Genomic DNA, 16,656 nt, shown 5'->3' on the forward strand with positions numbered 1-16,656 from the left:
AAACACTGTTGTGATCTATATTGGAGCACAGAGACATGAGAATGCATCTTCACATATCACTTGTCAAAGGCAATTAATTAATACAATACAAATAAGTGTTTTTGGCACACAAACAGCATGCAAGAAGTCGAAGAATTTTGTAGGCAGTCTTTTTTTTTTTGAGCTACACATAATAGACAAAGTGGTTCCAATGATAAATTACACCATTAAACCTACCCACACTGTCCAAAGCACTTTGGCATCATGGAAGCAAGACGACGTTATGAAATAACTAAAGTTTCGGAGAAAGACCAGACCTGCAGCTTCAGCTCAAACCCCAGACTCACTGTGGAGGTCTGAATGTGTAACACACAGCTCTCAGCCTACATTCTCAGCCACATCAATCACCACAGCTCCACTTTCACTTTCACTCACACTGAGTTGAATTTGGAAGCCTGCTTTCTAAGCATTTGCACAAGTCTTCAATCATCCATCCTGAATAACCCATTTCTTAGTGTGGAATATTTGTCACTTGAAACAAAGGAGAATGTGGGTGAAGATCATTCAGCATTACGCTTGCTATGATGACTGGTATGTTCTAATAATGGCCAGAGTTATTTGTTTCTAAGGGATTCAGATATGCACTAATGTATTTCTAAAGCTTTTCATTTTTGATTAGAGCGAAAATATGAATTTGATTCTGGAATCCACATTAATGGACAAAATGACAGTAAATATGAATACATTTGTTGAAATTGTTTTGGCAACATAACTGAAAAAAAAGAGAAGGAATATTTTATACTTTATCTGCTATGCCATAAAGCTGTATGTATGCAGTTCTTTTCCTTTTGTCACAAACACTCTACCTAAATTAGCGATTTCGAGCAAAATCTTATTTGCCTGTATTCTAACAGCCAAAGAAAGTCATGCAGGGTTTTAGAACCAAGCCTAATCTCTTGCATTTCTCCAGCATATTTAGACGGATACTAAAAATAAGAATCTCCATGACAACGCTACATCATCATGACAATAAAAACCCAGCATCCTTTAAACCTGAAACCTAAGATGAAGTTGGACCTATAAAGAAAATATACAGTAGTTAAATGTGTTTTAGGGTTCAGGTCTGGTTTAAAAACAGCTAGGTGACATTCTAAATCTGATTCTAGGCAATGTGGAACAATGACATACGGTTTGTAAATTGGAGGTTACGGTCACTGTAGAATCTAATCTTTATATTTAAAAGCTTCATAGACATTCAGTCTTAAATACTCTTGTTTAAATAATTCTTAATTCTTGTATGAATTAAAATGTAATATATCTAGAATAGCTCTGTCGTCGTTTACAAACATATTTAACAGATAGTCTAAGCAAATACAACAGGGAAAAAACTATGAATATCTTTTTGACTAGAACAATTTCAGAAACACCCCAAAGTGCATTGGAGATACAACACACACAAAAATATACATATATCTCTAATTAAAGGGCAGAAAGCATTCATTTCATAAAAGGGGACTGGAGACCTAAATCCTTACATTCTGTCAAACATTAATTATAATCATGCTTTAATGCAAGTATTTAAAAACTGAATATTAAAAAACTCATAACCTGTCAAAAAAGAATTTATTAAGAAATAAATATTGTTATAAAGAATCGTTGTTTAAATGACCAATTGTGAGGTGGAAAAAGACCAAAAGCTTATTAACCAGATTTTTTTTTCTTTAAAATGCATTAGATGTACTACAAACAAACAAACAAACAAACAAAAAATAAATGTTCAGATACTTTAAATGCATTTACAAGCACCCTGCTTTCACAACCACACGAGTACGTACAGGACTGAGCTGCACCTCCACATCCTCCCACACGGGGGCGCAATAAGGCAATTTCTAACAGCTGCATTTTTTCTCGGGTGTTGGTGCGGCGCTCAGTTTGCTGGTGCTGTCTGTGTGATGTCCGTCGACTTTTTCTGGTTTTTCCACACACTGCTCCATCCTCTTCATCACCAGGTCGAGCAGAGTGACCACAGCTTTATCCACTGTTGCGCCCGTCGCCGCACTCGTCTCAAAGTACGGGATGCTGGAGATGAGAAAAGGAACAACAAATGAAATTGAATGGGATTGTCACAAGGTCTGAGATGTTTGCAGCTTTGTTATTGTCACAGTGAGACAGACAAGTGACAAAACTCTACAGATAGAAATGATCTACAAATAAAACTCAAGTATGAAAGTATAAATAATAACTAAATATCACCAGGCAAAAAGCACAGATGCTAGATGAACAAAATGTCCAACATTAATCCTGAGACTTTTGAAATGTTAAAGGTCCAAAGTAATTAGCCCTCTGAGAGACAAATTACAAAAGGAATGTCCATGTGGTCAGTATAGATTAAAACAAACACTTCTTGTCTGCAGTGGCCTTTTTCAATAATAATGAAACTATAAATAAAAGGCCCTGTTGTGCTACAGACATTAAACCTGAGCTCTGAATAAAAGTGTAGAGCGTCAGGGTTTACAGTGTTTAAAATCATTGCATCTGGCTCTCGAGTGTCATGTTTATTGATATAGTTACACTTCATAGGGATGCAACTGCATCATACTGCATCATGCAGTAGAGCAGTCAGAGCTAACTAAAGAGGTCCATATTTGAGTGTCTGTAGTTTGGACATGTATTGTGGATGCGATTCGCAATAGAAATGTGAACCTTGCAAATTCCAACATTCGTACCTAGAATTTTGATTCAAAGCCTTTCACTCAAAGTGTGTTTAGTTAACTTCAAATTGCATATACATCATACTGTCTTTCAATATTTATTCTTTCTGCAGTTAGTATATCTGGCTTTATAAGGCAAGGCAAGGCAAGGCAAGGCAAGGAAAGAACTGCTCATCTTGTCCTCTAATCTAGGGGTTGTCAAACCTCTTGCAGCCAGGTACCCCTGAGAAAAAAAATCATAGCTTATTTAGTCCAGATTTATATTGTTAATTATTCCTTTTTATCCGATTTGGTCAAGCCAATTCACAACTTTGCTCCCTTTGGCTTTCAGCCATGAATGGCTGTGGCATTATAGGATTTGAACTTGTGAGTTTTTGACAACAGAGTGAAAGCTTTCCTGTTCCATTACTAACAAACTATTTGAATAAGATTATGGCATAAACAGTATGTATACAATAATATTCTGGCTATCTATTAAAACGTTTTATTCCTAAACTTTCCACAGACAGAACAGAACCACAATGACTTAATCAACTGTACATGTTTATACTCCTCCTTGTTGAGAGCCATGGCCCTAACATGGTATTGTTTCATAATGTTGCTTAAATCGTAGCTGTTCTTGTTCACAAATCATTTGTCTCTTTGTAATGTTGAGCATCTGCTCCTCTGTTTTGGCCTGGTCAAGTCCGATATTCTACATGCAGATCCTAGTGCTTTGGGTTTGTTCCTTCTTAATGATTCACACAGAAAAGCTAAGGGTCCTATTTCCTGCTTAATGCGGTTAGTTATAAGGTAAGCTCCTTGGGTTATTTACTAAGCTCAGTTATAAATAAGGACCATAAAGTGTTCTGCACCTGTAAAATAACCATCTGAATTACTGCCATTACTGAACTGGTAGTGCAGTGGTTCTGCATTATACTGCTTCAGAGTCTGGAGCTCATTCCTGAGCTTGGCTAGCACTTTCACATGTTCTCTCCATCTACTTTCCTACCTCCTAACAACACTTTTGTAGATGCATTAGCAACTCCATATTTCCAAATAGACTAGAGTGCTATACACCTTCCCTGTGCCCAATATTCCTGGCATAGACTCCAGATTCACAGTGACCCTGATCAGGATAAAACAGTTGCTAAAAGTAAATGAATTAATGATAGAAATTCTTCCTAAATTGATATATAGAAAACAACAAAGAAACTGAGATCTCCATTTTCACAGATACCCTTATGTCTCTTCTTTAACTGAACAAAATTGCACAACGCTTCAATCGTGATAGTCATTACACGGTGCAAGCCATGAAGGTTTGCTGCATAATTACAATGGAGATATACTACGTGTCAGATTATAATAGAACTGCAGTGGACTGGAGAACACTAAAGGTAAAAAAGTAACAAAAGAAAGACTATTAAACGATTAATTACAGACAATTACAGCCGAGGACTCTATCACAGGTTAATTACACAGGTTAATTACAGTCTAGCAATAATAAAAGTAACAGTTTTAACAACTTATGCAACTATAGATTGTTGGATATCCTTCCATAAACTGTGTAAAATTTCAGAACAACAATTTGCATTAGATCATGAATCCAGGCCAGACTGCTGCTCTGCCTGATTTGATGATCTGCCTTAATGAAATTTTTAATAAAACTGTACTCAGCTACTCCAAGTGATATCTCAGTTAAAATTCACCATTTGCCCTAAAGACCCAATCCCAACTACCCTTTTCTAATCTCTTTTTGATATATTTAGCATGTTCTGTAGAAACAGGTACCAGATCTAGGGAACTGCTGCAGTTAAGCCAGAGTATTTTCAGTCAGGATTCAGATCTTGTCAGAGTAGAAAAACATTGCTGCTCAGAATTAATGATCTCAAACTCAGTGCTGATGAGAACAAGTGCTTCTGATCTTGTACTGTCAGATCTTTCAGCTACCGGAAAAGTGGTTTGGACTGTCATGGGTTTTATTCTTACTCACTGGGCAGGAAATTCTTTCTAATACTTGATAGAAAGACAGCACTATTACTCTAAACACCCTGACAGACTGTGCAGTATTAGTATTTGCACTGAGCAGTAGTATTTACTGGAAAGCAAAAAATAATGAAGACAAAACAGAATTTCTTCTTGCAGATACCAAGACCGACAGAAAAATTAAATCATCAGAAATTATTGAATTATTATTATTGAATTATTTCTGATTCTGATGAATTATTTAAACCACACAGTGACAGCATTATCAGATTTTTTCCATTTGAGGTTAGACCTTATATTAGACTGCATGGGGCTAAGAATCTAATGCACAGTTTTGTATTTTCATGCACTAATTATTATCTGGATAAAGCTTGTAAACAGGCTTCAGTCTGGGTTATAACAGTTCCATGCAAGAGAGAACACATTACAGTGAATAGATTAACACCATCATGCATTAAGGATCTGATTCCATTTTATTCACTAGTACTGCAGGCTTGCCCAGTACTCCACCAGATATACACTATATTGCCAAAAGTTTTGGGACACCCCTCCAAATCATTCAATTCAGCTGTTGCTTCTCAGGGGTTGGGTTTGGCCTCTTAGTTCCAGTGAAAGGAACTCTTAATGCTTCAGCATACCAAGACATTTTGGACATTTTGGATTTCATGCTCCCAACTTTGTGGGAAGAGTTTGGGCATGACCCCCTTCCTGTTCCAACATGACTGCACACCAGTGCACAAAGCAAGGTCCATAAAGACATGGATGAGGGGTATGGAGGAACTTGCTTGGCTTTTAACAAGTGACACCTAATAGAGACTTAATTAATAGCATTCCAGTATTATATTTACTCATCCTTCTTTACATTTATGAAAATGCTAAGTTGATAGTGATGATTTTTACACTTCACTGTATCTCTTACACTCACCCGTATTTATCTGCCAGTTCTTTAGCTTGCTTCTCCTGAACCTCTCTTTGATCCGCCAGGTCTGCTTTGTTTCCAATGAGAACGATGTCTGGATTTTCGCAGTAGGCATTCGCCTGTAGCTGACCTTCACATTCATATAATTTAATAACTGACATGTTTAAATAAAAAAAAAAACACACTTATACAGATTATTATTCTTAGTCATTTTATACTGGGAAAAATATAAATCCCTTGGAAGTCGGTTTTCTTCAGTATTATTCATATATCTTAAATTTGCCTTGTAGATTGATGGCTTTTTAAATACTCAATACTGTAATTAAATAAAATTAATCTGTCAAAATCCTACACATCATATGATCAATACAAAATGGCAAACACCTTAGTCTGTTCCCAAGTCACCTTAAATGCTAAATGCAATTTTACTACTGTGATAACGTTTCTGTAGCTACAGTATAACTATTTATTAGGATTATTACTCACTCATCCAGTTACGGACGTTCAGAAAACTTTGCTGGCTCGTCAGGTCAAACATGAGCAGGAATCCCATTGCGTCTCTGAAGAAGGCTGTCGTCAAGCTTCTAAACCTGTAATGAGGATAATAATAATCTATATTAAATCTAATTAATGAACATGATTAAAGTTTAAAGGTGCTTTTAAGCCCTCGGCACAAATTTATTACTTATAAACCAAGACTTGCATTTTCTTTTATTAGATAATAAAGCATGTGTTACTCAGTGACTACAGCCTGCTATGAGTTATTGTCTCAGAAAATATTTAGATCAAATACAAGACTATTACATCCATTGATTTTTACAATTTTAATACTGGACAACAAAGCAAATGCTGATTTTTTTCATAACAGAATATGGAAATCACTAAATAGGATTTCAGTCACTCATTCCTTTACTGATGATTATATTACAGGTGTATTATATGACACATTCAGTATAATATACTATGTTAGCATTATGCCATTACGTATCCTGACAACTATTACCATGAGGGACAGTGCTTTAGGAGATTTTTTTTTTAATATTTTTACATCGATTTAGATAAGACATATTATGTTTAAAGAAAAATACAGAACAGTCAAATACTTGAAATATGGTATTTTGTGTAATCTCAAGTCATGTCAAGTCAAGGTTTTTTTATTGTTATTCCTCTATATAGCTTATAAACAACGTGTTCCTTCAGAACCTTTAAAATCTTTAATATTTGAAAAGAAGATTCTGTCTCGTATATCTGTGATGTCTGTATACAATCAATGAAATATTTTCTTATTATCAAGTCAAACCTCTCCTGTCCTGCTGTATCCCAGAGCTGCAGATGAACTTTAAATGTCTTTCCTGTAGTTCCATTAGGGCTGTTAGTGCTGTACACCTGCATCACACACACACACATACACACAAACACTTATAATAGTAACTATATTATATACATAAATACATCAATCAGGCATAACATTATGAGCAGTGAGAGGTGAAGTGAATAACACTGATGATCTCCTCATCATGGCACCTGTTAGTGGGTGGGATATATTAGGCAGTAAGTGAACATTTTGTCCTCAAAGTTGATGTGTTAGAAGCAGGAAAAATGGGCAAGCATAAGAACTTGAGCGAGTTTGACGAAGGGCCAAATTGTGATGGCTAGACGACTGGATCAGCATCTCCAAAACTGCAGCTCTTGTGGGGTGTTCCCGGTCTAGTGGTCAGTATCTATCAAAAGTGGTCCGAGGAAGAAACAGTGGTGAACCAGCGACAGGGTCATGGGCAGCCAAGGCTCATTCACGTGGGGAGAAAAGGCTGGCCCGTGTGATCAGACAACAGACGAGCTACTGTTATTCAAATTGCTGAAGAAGTTAATGCTGGTTCTGATAGAAAGGTGTCAGAATATACAGTGCATGATGGGTCAGGGCTGTTTTGGCAGCAAAAGGTGGACCACAATATTAGGCAGTTGGTCATAAAAAAGTGTTTAAGGAGTGGAATTTAAGACATTAATAACTGTGAAACAACACCCAAAAAAAATCCTATCATTATTATATATACACAGAGTCAAAGCTCACAACAGCTATTACAACAGCTATCTGAAAGGTGTTAGTGAATTAAGACAAATGTGTAAGTTATTTGCGAGTACCACAGATTCCAGCAAAACACACACACACACACCTCCTTACACTTTGTGTTATGCTACCACACATTTTAATTATTCCAATGAGAGCATGCAAAAATATATTACATGATAACATGCACGTTTTTGGATCCATTTAACAAATGCATTTAGGAAGTGCGAGTGAAGGCACCACACAGTTTCTCACTGATGACAGCAGACAGTATCATTAACTACAGATTGCCTTCAGAAACATCTCTCTGCATGCTATGCAATCAGTATTTACATAGTGATACACCGTATAAGTGCAGGTTTGTGTGTGTGTACATGAGTCAGTGTGTGTCTGACTCATTATCATCTACACTCTATTCTGGGTGTCCACTGGCACACCACAAGAAAATAATGTGATTAGTGAATATTCAGTATTCAATATTCAATTTTAACAAACACACCTGTGTGCGTGCACAAACACACACACACACACACACACACACACACACGCACACACACCCCAGACCCCAGGTTCCCAATACACAAACTGGATTAAGTATATCAATCATTATTTACACAACATGAGTCCAAAACACACCCTACATCCTGTACATGACTCATTTAATTCCTCTTTTTCTGTCCATCCACATGGCTGTGTGTGTGTCTCTCTCTCTCCATTATTCTCCATGTTTACCCCCCACCCCCCTCTTTTCTTTCTATCGTTCTGATTTTAAGGACATTAAAAAATGTAAATTTTACATAGATAAGAGATTTGGCAAGGAATTATAGTTACAGATCGATGTAAATCATCTCTCTCTCTCTCTCTCTCTCTTCATTTTACCTTTCTGTTCTTTATGAGAGACTTTTTTTAATCAGTTTTTCATAGATAATAGATTTGGCAAGGAACTACAGTTACATATCGATTTAATTCTTTCTCTCAGGCACTGATGGTGGGTGAAGAGACCCAGGGTACAGTCAGTGATCCACATCAACCTAAATGTGTTGAGTGGGGTTCAGGTGAGCCCATATACTTTTGGTTATTTAGTGTACAAAAGGGAAAAATATCCAGTCTGACCCAATCAGATCAATTTGACCCAAAATCTAATAAGAAAGGCGAGAGAAAAACAGATTGTAATCAAATATTTTGTCTGAGAGTAACAATGTTCATGAGAACGATGACAAGACAAAAAAATACCAGCACACTATGCTTTTATTACTGTTATAAAGTGTTATTGCTACATTTTAATGAATAGTCTACTATTACATCCCTCTCTGCTGTCATTTTCTCCACTTCTTCAGTCTGCTATACGGCCTTTACATTCTGTACACTTATTTATACTGATATACATAATTAATCGTCTGATTTCCTGCCTCTCATTAAATCAATTTTAAGGCATGCACTCTATTCCTATTTTTTTTTTTTCTTTCACCTAAGGCTAGAATTTTGAGCCCCTTTCCTGGCAAAGACCTTGCTGACAGCATTGAGTGTAACAAAAGCGACAGAACAAATGCTGCAGATGCAGAAACACATTGCCTGGTTTCACAGCTCACCTTTCAAATGCCTTCCATTTAGATCACATTTTTTCTGACTTTTCCTGCTTTCATTTCACACAATTATCTGGGATTGCTTCAATGGACAATTTAAGGTGTTCTCTTGCTTCTCACTGGGCTATTGTACTTTTAACCCAGAACATAGCCATCACACAAAATTATAAGCAATTCCTGACACTGTGTAAGAGCATTCTGCAGATGTGTGAGAAGACGGTAAAGAACTGCTCTGCCTCACTCAGGGCACAAAAGTCCCGGGGCAGAAAAGGAATTAAGTTGCACTGATTACTGCATTTGGAGGAGGTAAGACAGCTGGCTTGCTGTGAGGAGTCATTTTTAATGCATTAGTCTGCAGGGCAATCTAACTAAGTAATCTCCTGAAATGGGGCTATCCCTCTGCATGGTGGCACAGTAAATATCATTGTTGGCTCACAGTTCCACACATCCTGGTTCAGTTCTGAGCTCAATTTACTATATGTGCATGTTCTCCCCATGTCCATGTGGGTAAGATAAAGTGCCCTGGGTCTGAACATATGAGTGTATGGTGCCCTAAAATGGCTGAGCATCCACATTTAGCCACATTGACCTCGAATCCAATGTGTGCCTGACCAGGGTAAAGAGGTTACTGTGGAGAAATCAGTCACCTGACTACACTGCCAGAGAACACTGTAAATTGATTTAGGAAGGACAGAGCAGCCTGATGCACCCACTGATGTGCCTCCTTTGTTGACTTACATGAGTCATGATGAATTGAAGTCAAATGCTTCTCAAAACAAGACCATATGTCTTCCATCCCACCCTCCTAGATCATATGAATACCTCAAAGCTCAACTTGCCCTTCTAAGAGTTCCGGTCACCTTTCCAGATGCTTGCTGTGAAAAATAACTTGTGGGCACTAAGACGGTCACACACCTCACTCCTGTTCTCTCAGCAGGGGTTTGTATCTGTCACTTGTGGCATCATTTACCATTGTAATATCTCCAACCTGACTTGGCTTCCCCTATTTAGTGGACATTAAAGTTGCTTAACCGTCCCAAGTAGCTAAATCAACCCAAAATCCTAGTCTGTTATCATGATAGCAAAATCAAGACCAAAAAGACAAACGAAGGCCACACCCTTTGACTTTGAACATTTGTACAAGAAGGTTTTAACTTTTCTATGGAAGAATACCTATGCACATTAGGTCTATGACAAGGCTTTTAGGCCTTTTTTACATTCCCTCTTAATTGCTGGGAAAAAGATGGAGGCTTGTTTCCCTTTCTTCACAATCAAGATCAAGGTCTTAACAGCATTACATAATATTAATGCTGTTAAACCTTTGGCACCAGAAAAGGGTTACACTGTATTAAGTCGGCATTGCACACATATCCAGATAATGTTTAAATAGAATCCTTCTGGTATGATATCAGCGTGTTCAATCACCCAAAAATTTCAATGTTTTAACATGTACAAGGCGATATACAAATATTTCATTACAGACCCTATGAAAAAAAATTATGCATTGAACCATACAGGCCTCCCAGATGACTAAACCTAAAGAAGAATGTCTACATTTATTATTGAGGTGGTAAAAAAAAATCCACTGTTCTGTATGAAATAGCATTAACATTATGAGCGATGCCACCCAAACACACTAAAGACATGCATCAAGGCTAATATTTTATGAGAACCATTAATTATGCATTCAGTAAATAGGAACTGGCATGTTACAGTGGCAGTAAATAAAGTTTATTGCATATGATCAAGCCCTTGTCGCACATGATCAAATATTTGTCCGGTTGTTCTGCCTCAGTATAAATGTTTCTCTAAACCTTATCCCTGCAGTGCTTATAACCTATACTGTATAACCAAATGCTTGTGAACATCTGACCATCATACACATATGTTGTTCTTTACATTCACATTTATGGCACTTATCCAGAGCAACTTACATTTATCTCATTTTTATACAACTGAGCAATTGAGGGCCAAGGGCCTTGCTCAAGGGCCCAGCAGTGGCAGCTTGGTGGACCTGGGATTCAGAACACACAACCTTCCAGCCAGGAGTCCAATGCCTTAAACACTAAGCTACAATTTCCCTTGATTCAAATACTTTTGCTCAAAGGTTGGAAGCACACAATTGTTGAGGATGTGTTCATATTCTGTAGCAATTTTTAACTATAATTTCCTTTCACTGGAGCTAAGGGCCCCAAACATGGTTCACCCTGTGTACAAAGTGAGGTCCATGAAGACAAACAATCTTTGTTAATATTGGAGTGGAGGAGCTCAACCCCACAGAACACAAATTGCACTGACCGTCTCAAAAAATCTAGTGGAAAGACTTCCTAGATAAATGAGGGTTAATACAGCAAAGCGGGGGCCAAAATCTGAAATGGAATGTTAGGACAGCACATATGGTTGTGATAGTGTCCCACTCACACTACAGGACACTTTGAGTATTTGATGACACCAAATGGGCTTTGCCAATGCCTACCTCTCTCTTTCAGGTTTTTGTGAATAAATTATTTGGGGAAATGTTGGTGAAGTTTATCTTCACAGTCCATATCTTGATGTACTCCCTCTCAATATCCAAACACTTGTAATCAAACCACAGCTGAGTCTTGAGTTACATTTCCACTCAGAAGGAAATGAAGATGGATAAGGAGAGGGAAAGTCATGTGGTCCAGGGCTATACATGACACTACTGCAAATAACTGCAAATATTTAGGACACTGGGATGCCATTAGATCCAACCAAAAGTCATGAGTAGCAGTTTTTATTTTCACATGGACAGTCATAAATAAAACTCACAGAACAAGGAAAGGCCACATCCATCAACATAGTTACCGCAGGCTGATATCTTCGGTTTGATGGAGTCATGGATTCTTTTTGAAATGCTCTTTAAAAAATGAGAATATCTACTCATTGCCAAGAGATGAACCCCTCACCAGGCTTACTGTCACCTGTTGGTTACATGTCCTTACATTATTGTAGTAATTGGTGAATGAAAGATCAGAGTTCAAGCCCCAGCAATTGAACAAGCCACTTAACCCTCACTGCTCCAGGGGCACTGCATTGTGGTTGACCCTTCGCTCTGACCCCAACTTCCAAAGTTGGCATATACGCGAAGAAATAATTTCTCTGTGCTATAATGTACATGCGATAAATAAAGGCTTCTATTCTATTCTAATTGATAAAATAAAATAAAAAACTCTCCCTGGGGTTTTTCAGTAGTGGTAGTAGTGTGCATTAGAATAGAATTTCTTTAATGCTGTGTATTTATTTAACATTTACAGGTTTCTAAAACTTCTGTGGTCAAGGTTAAGGAACTGAAAGTGTACCTAAGTATTACAGACTTACAGTGACTATTCAATCCAACACTTTTCATAGGGGGAAATACTACTGACAGAAAAATATTAGCTTATTTAGTTATTTATGAGCAAAAATAAAACGTAATGCAAATGCAAATACTTGCTTACCTTCAATTACATGAAACCTTTCGTTTGCTTAAAGTTGCTTCTTGACATTTGCCTCATACACTCTTGATAAAGCATTTACAACAAAATGGAAATAAGGAGGAAGAGAAAGAAACTCACCACCCTCTTTTCCCTGAAGTCAATGCCCACGGTAGTGATGAATTTGGGGTTGAATTTGTTGTCTGTATACCGGTAAAGGAAGGTTGTTTTTCCAACTCCTGAGTCACCGAGAGCCAGGAGTTTAATCAAATAATCATAGTCTCCATCAGTCATACTGCTGACCGCGCTTAACCTATCAACAAGACAGTACACACACAGGCAAAAAAAAAAAATTATTGCAATACCTCCTTGATGTTTAACATTATTTTTTCAACATAATGAACTAATTTTAAGTCATGTGAATGGGAATACAGAAATAAAAGTAATTCATATGCTGCTGAATGAATGCTGTTGCTTAGCCTCTTTTACCTTATGATTTCTGTCGACTAATATCATTGTGATTATTTCTGATAGCATCTCAAAAATCAACCGCATGATAAATTATAAATCAGCATGATATCTCAGCATGATAAATTATTGATTCAGAAGAGCTTTTGATTACAATCCAAAAGTGTCACTTTTCAGCTATAAATGTATTGGATGAATTATCTGGGAATTTCTATTTCTAATTTATTTATTTATAGATAATATTAACCCATTTACTGAAGATCAGCTATTGCTGATTTGTATTTATAAGACCAGCTATAGCTGTTGTGCTACCCACTCATGCAAATATTCTAAGAAATTGAAAATCACAGCACAGCATGACAGTGTCTGGGTGACAACTGTTTGCACATAATGAAATAGTGATTAATATTGAACTTATGCAAAAGCTGGCATCAGTTCCAAGCTCTCCAAAAGCACAACAGACATCTAATGAGTTAAATAAATAAACAGATCCTTATACACCAACATGACAGCTTTTTTATTTCTATTTTATTTTTTTTATTATTTTATTTTAATCTCATTTCTGATTCATACATAATGTGAGACCACTGTTTTAGCTTAGCTTAGCAACCCGTTACCTTAATCTTATAAAAGAATCAATAAACTAAATTCAGTGCACATCATAAACACTATCAAGATAACTTTATATATAATGATATATAAAGCTTATAAATGTCAATGTGAATTAATGTGTTCAGTGTACATACATAATCAATGAATTCAGGTGTTGTTTTTCAGGGGTTGGGTTTGACCCCTTAGTTCCAGTGAAACAAACTTTTAATGCTTTAGCATACCAAGACATTTTGGACACTTTTATGCTCCCAACTTTGTGGGAACAGTTTAGGGATGACTGCGCACCAGAGCACAAAGCAAGGTCCATAAAGACATGGATGAGTGAGTTTGGTGTGGAGGAACTTGACTGTCCTGACCTCAACCTGATAGAACACCTTGGGGATGAATTAGAGCGGAGACTGCAAGCCATTCCAAAGCTGGGATGTCTGCCTTTACATGCACATGACTTTAATATGGCCCACCCTTTGCAGCTATAACAGCTTTAACTTTTCCACAAGGAAGAGGCTTTCCACAAGGTTTAGGAGTGTGTTTATGGGAATTTTTTAATTTCACTAGTCAGTCTCCACTCTAATTCATCCCAAAGGTGTTCTATCGGATTGAGGTCGGGACTCTGTGAAGTTCCTCCACACCAAACTCGCTCATCCATGTCCCAAAACGTTTGGCAATATAGCGTACATCTCAATGTGACATGCAATCGATGTTCACCTGATGACACTGTCTATCTACCTTTAACTCCATATTGCAAAAGTCTCCATCTCTCACTATGGATAAGGCATGGTTAATTATGTGACTGACCACACATTTGGTAAATGAATAAGCAAACGAAATATGGAAAATTGACATCTTGCCGTGTAACAAACAAACTGCATGTAACTTCAGCAAGATGTTTGTGTGCTATAGAAACAAAACTGTAGGTTTGTGTATATAAAAGAGAAAGAAATTCTTGTATAAGTGCCATCAATATTCAGCATATAATATTTTACTAACATAAAGCCAACAAAAGAAACTGGAACACACAATAAACAGCAATAATAGCATCAGCATTTACTCAATCATCTCAGATACATCATTTTTATTGCCTCCAAATGACTGAAAACAAGCTCTATGATTAAATGGCCACAGAGTTTGGAGCACTATACTTCATTGCTTTCCTCACTGCTCACCAGCTACAGTAGCTAGTTGTGTGAGAGCAAGAGAAAGTAAGAGGTGTGGCAATACCAATAATTGATACCAACCCAGATTAGTTAAAATAAGAGTCAGTTTTCTGTGTACATGACAGTACATTTCCTGTTTTACAACAACATTTATATCTACATTTGTTATATAAGACAGAATAATGTATAATCATTAGCATGGTGAAGCTTTTTGTAACAATACATTGGTACTTATGAAAGGGGTCTTAGCTGCAATGCTTTAGAGAAATCTGTAAACCTGTTCCTTTACGTTTTCCAGCATGGGAAAGCCTTCAAGACTATTCAGGATTTCCAATAACCATCCTGACCCCAGAAATGTCACAGGACATGGATTATGACTTCAAACTGATTCTCTTCAAGCACAGAGTTCATGAGAAAGGCAAAGCTTGAGAGCAAAAAAAGAGAGATTAGCATCAATGACCTTTTGTGCCTCATTGCCCATATTTAGCAAGCAACACAAAAAGCCCTGTTTAGTCATGTTTAGTCACAAGTTTTTCATGTTTTTTTCATGTGTGTTGTTTAGAGAAGAAATCACATGATTCAGAGCATGAGGCATCAGACAACTGAAGGGAAACACTACAAAATATGGCACAAAACCTTAAAAGAGCTCTACGTGTTTATCTCCCAAACAGCTCATTATAACTTTTTCACAATTTCCATGCTGAAGAAACCTGCTTTCCATAACATATATACAGCAAACTGGCTGGATTAAATAACTCTAAGAAACAGTTTTGCCTAACTGCCATAACCAGCATTAAAACACATTAATTACTGTATTTACTTCTAATCACCATTTCAAAATATAAAAATTGCAGTGTAATTCTGGTCTCTTGTTAATAACTGCATCTATGAGCTTGCTAGCAGTCCAGAACAGCAGGGAACTAACACAGATTGCACCTGGCTTTAAGACCTCTTAAGACAAATTTGCCTAAACATTGCTAGAAAACAATTTCAGGCAGTAATGACAACAGAGTTCAAAAGGGGAATAGCAGATATGCATAATTTTAATGTCATCTGATATCTGATTATGTGAGCACATTATTCTCTCACAGCAGACAAGTTAATATTTCTACAGTAACCTAAAATCACCAAGAGCTTCTTCAAACTGTTTCTGTAATCATAATACGTAGTGACTTACCACTAAATAGACATCATATAATGTTTTATAATTCAACCATGAACAATCCCTGTCTCCTTATCCTGCCACTTTGATATGAAAATGTTCCCTGTTTCCAATATAAATGCATATTTTAAAAAAATGTAATTCTGTTATTATAAAAAAATATAATTCTAATTTTTATATATATATATATATATATATATATATATATATATATATATATATATATATATATATACACTATATTGCCAAAAGTATTCGCTCACCTGCCTTGACTCGCATATGAACTTAAGTGACATCCCATTCCTAATCCATAGGGTTCAATATGACGTCGGTCCACCCTTTGCAGCTATAACAGCTTCAACTCTTCTGAGAAGGCTGTCCACAAGGTTTAGGAGTGTGTTTATGGGAATTTTTGACCATTCTTCCAGAAGCGCATTTGTGAGGTCACAAACTGATGTTGGACGAGAAGGCCTGGCTCTCAGTCTCTGCTCTAATTCATCCCAAAGGTGTTCTATCAGGTTGAGGTCAGGCCAGTCAAGTTCATCCACACCAGACTCTGTCATCCATGTCTTTATGGACCTTGCTTTGTGCACTGGTGCAC

General features: G+C 36.9%; 1 protein-coding gene across 4 annotated transcripts in view; it reads right to left on the reverse strand.

Annotated features, from left to right (window-relative positions):
- Positions 1–647: 647 nt before the first annotated feature.
- The window catches only part of rab27b (RAB27B, member RAS oncogene family), a 46,596-nt gene continuing 30,587 nt past the window's right edge, over positions 648–16,656 (reverse strand). For all 4 annotated transcript variants that reach the window (XM_058415958.1, XM_058415957.1, XM_058415956.1 and 1 more), the window contains 5 exons: positions 12,801–12,972; positions 6,875–6,960; positions 6,061–6,164; positions 5,581–5,704; positions 648–2,058 (listed from right to left, as the gene is read on the reverse strand). In XM_058415958.1, coding sequence (XP_058271941.1) covers positions 1,869–2,058; positions 5,581–5,704; positions 6,061–6,164; positions 6,875–6,960; positions 12,801–12,953 — 657 coding nt within the window. In that variant the 5' untranslated portion in view covers positions 12,954–12,972 and the 3' untranslated portion in view covers positions 648–1,868. The remainder of the gene's footprint in view (positions 2,059–5,580; positions 5,705–6,060; positions 6,165–6,874; positions 6,961–12,800; positions 12,973–16,656) is intronic.

The sequence above is a fragment of the Hemibagrus wyckioides genome, linkage group LG18 (genome assembly GCF_019097595.1).
Source record: "Hemibagrus wyckioides isolate EC202008001 linkage group LG18, SWU_Hwy_1.0, whole genome shotgun sequence".
NCBI lineage: Eukaryota > Metazoa > Chordata > Actinopteri > Siluriformes > Bagridae > Hemibagrus > Hemibagrus wyckioides.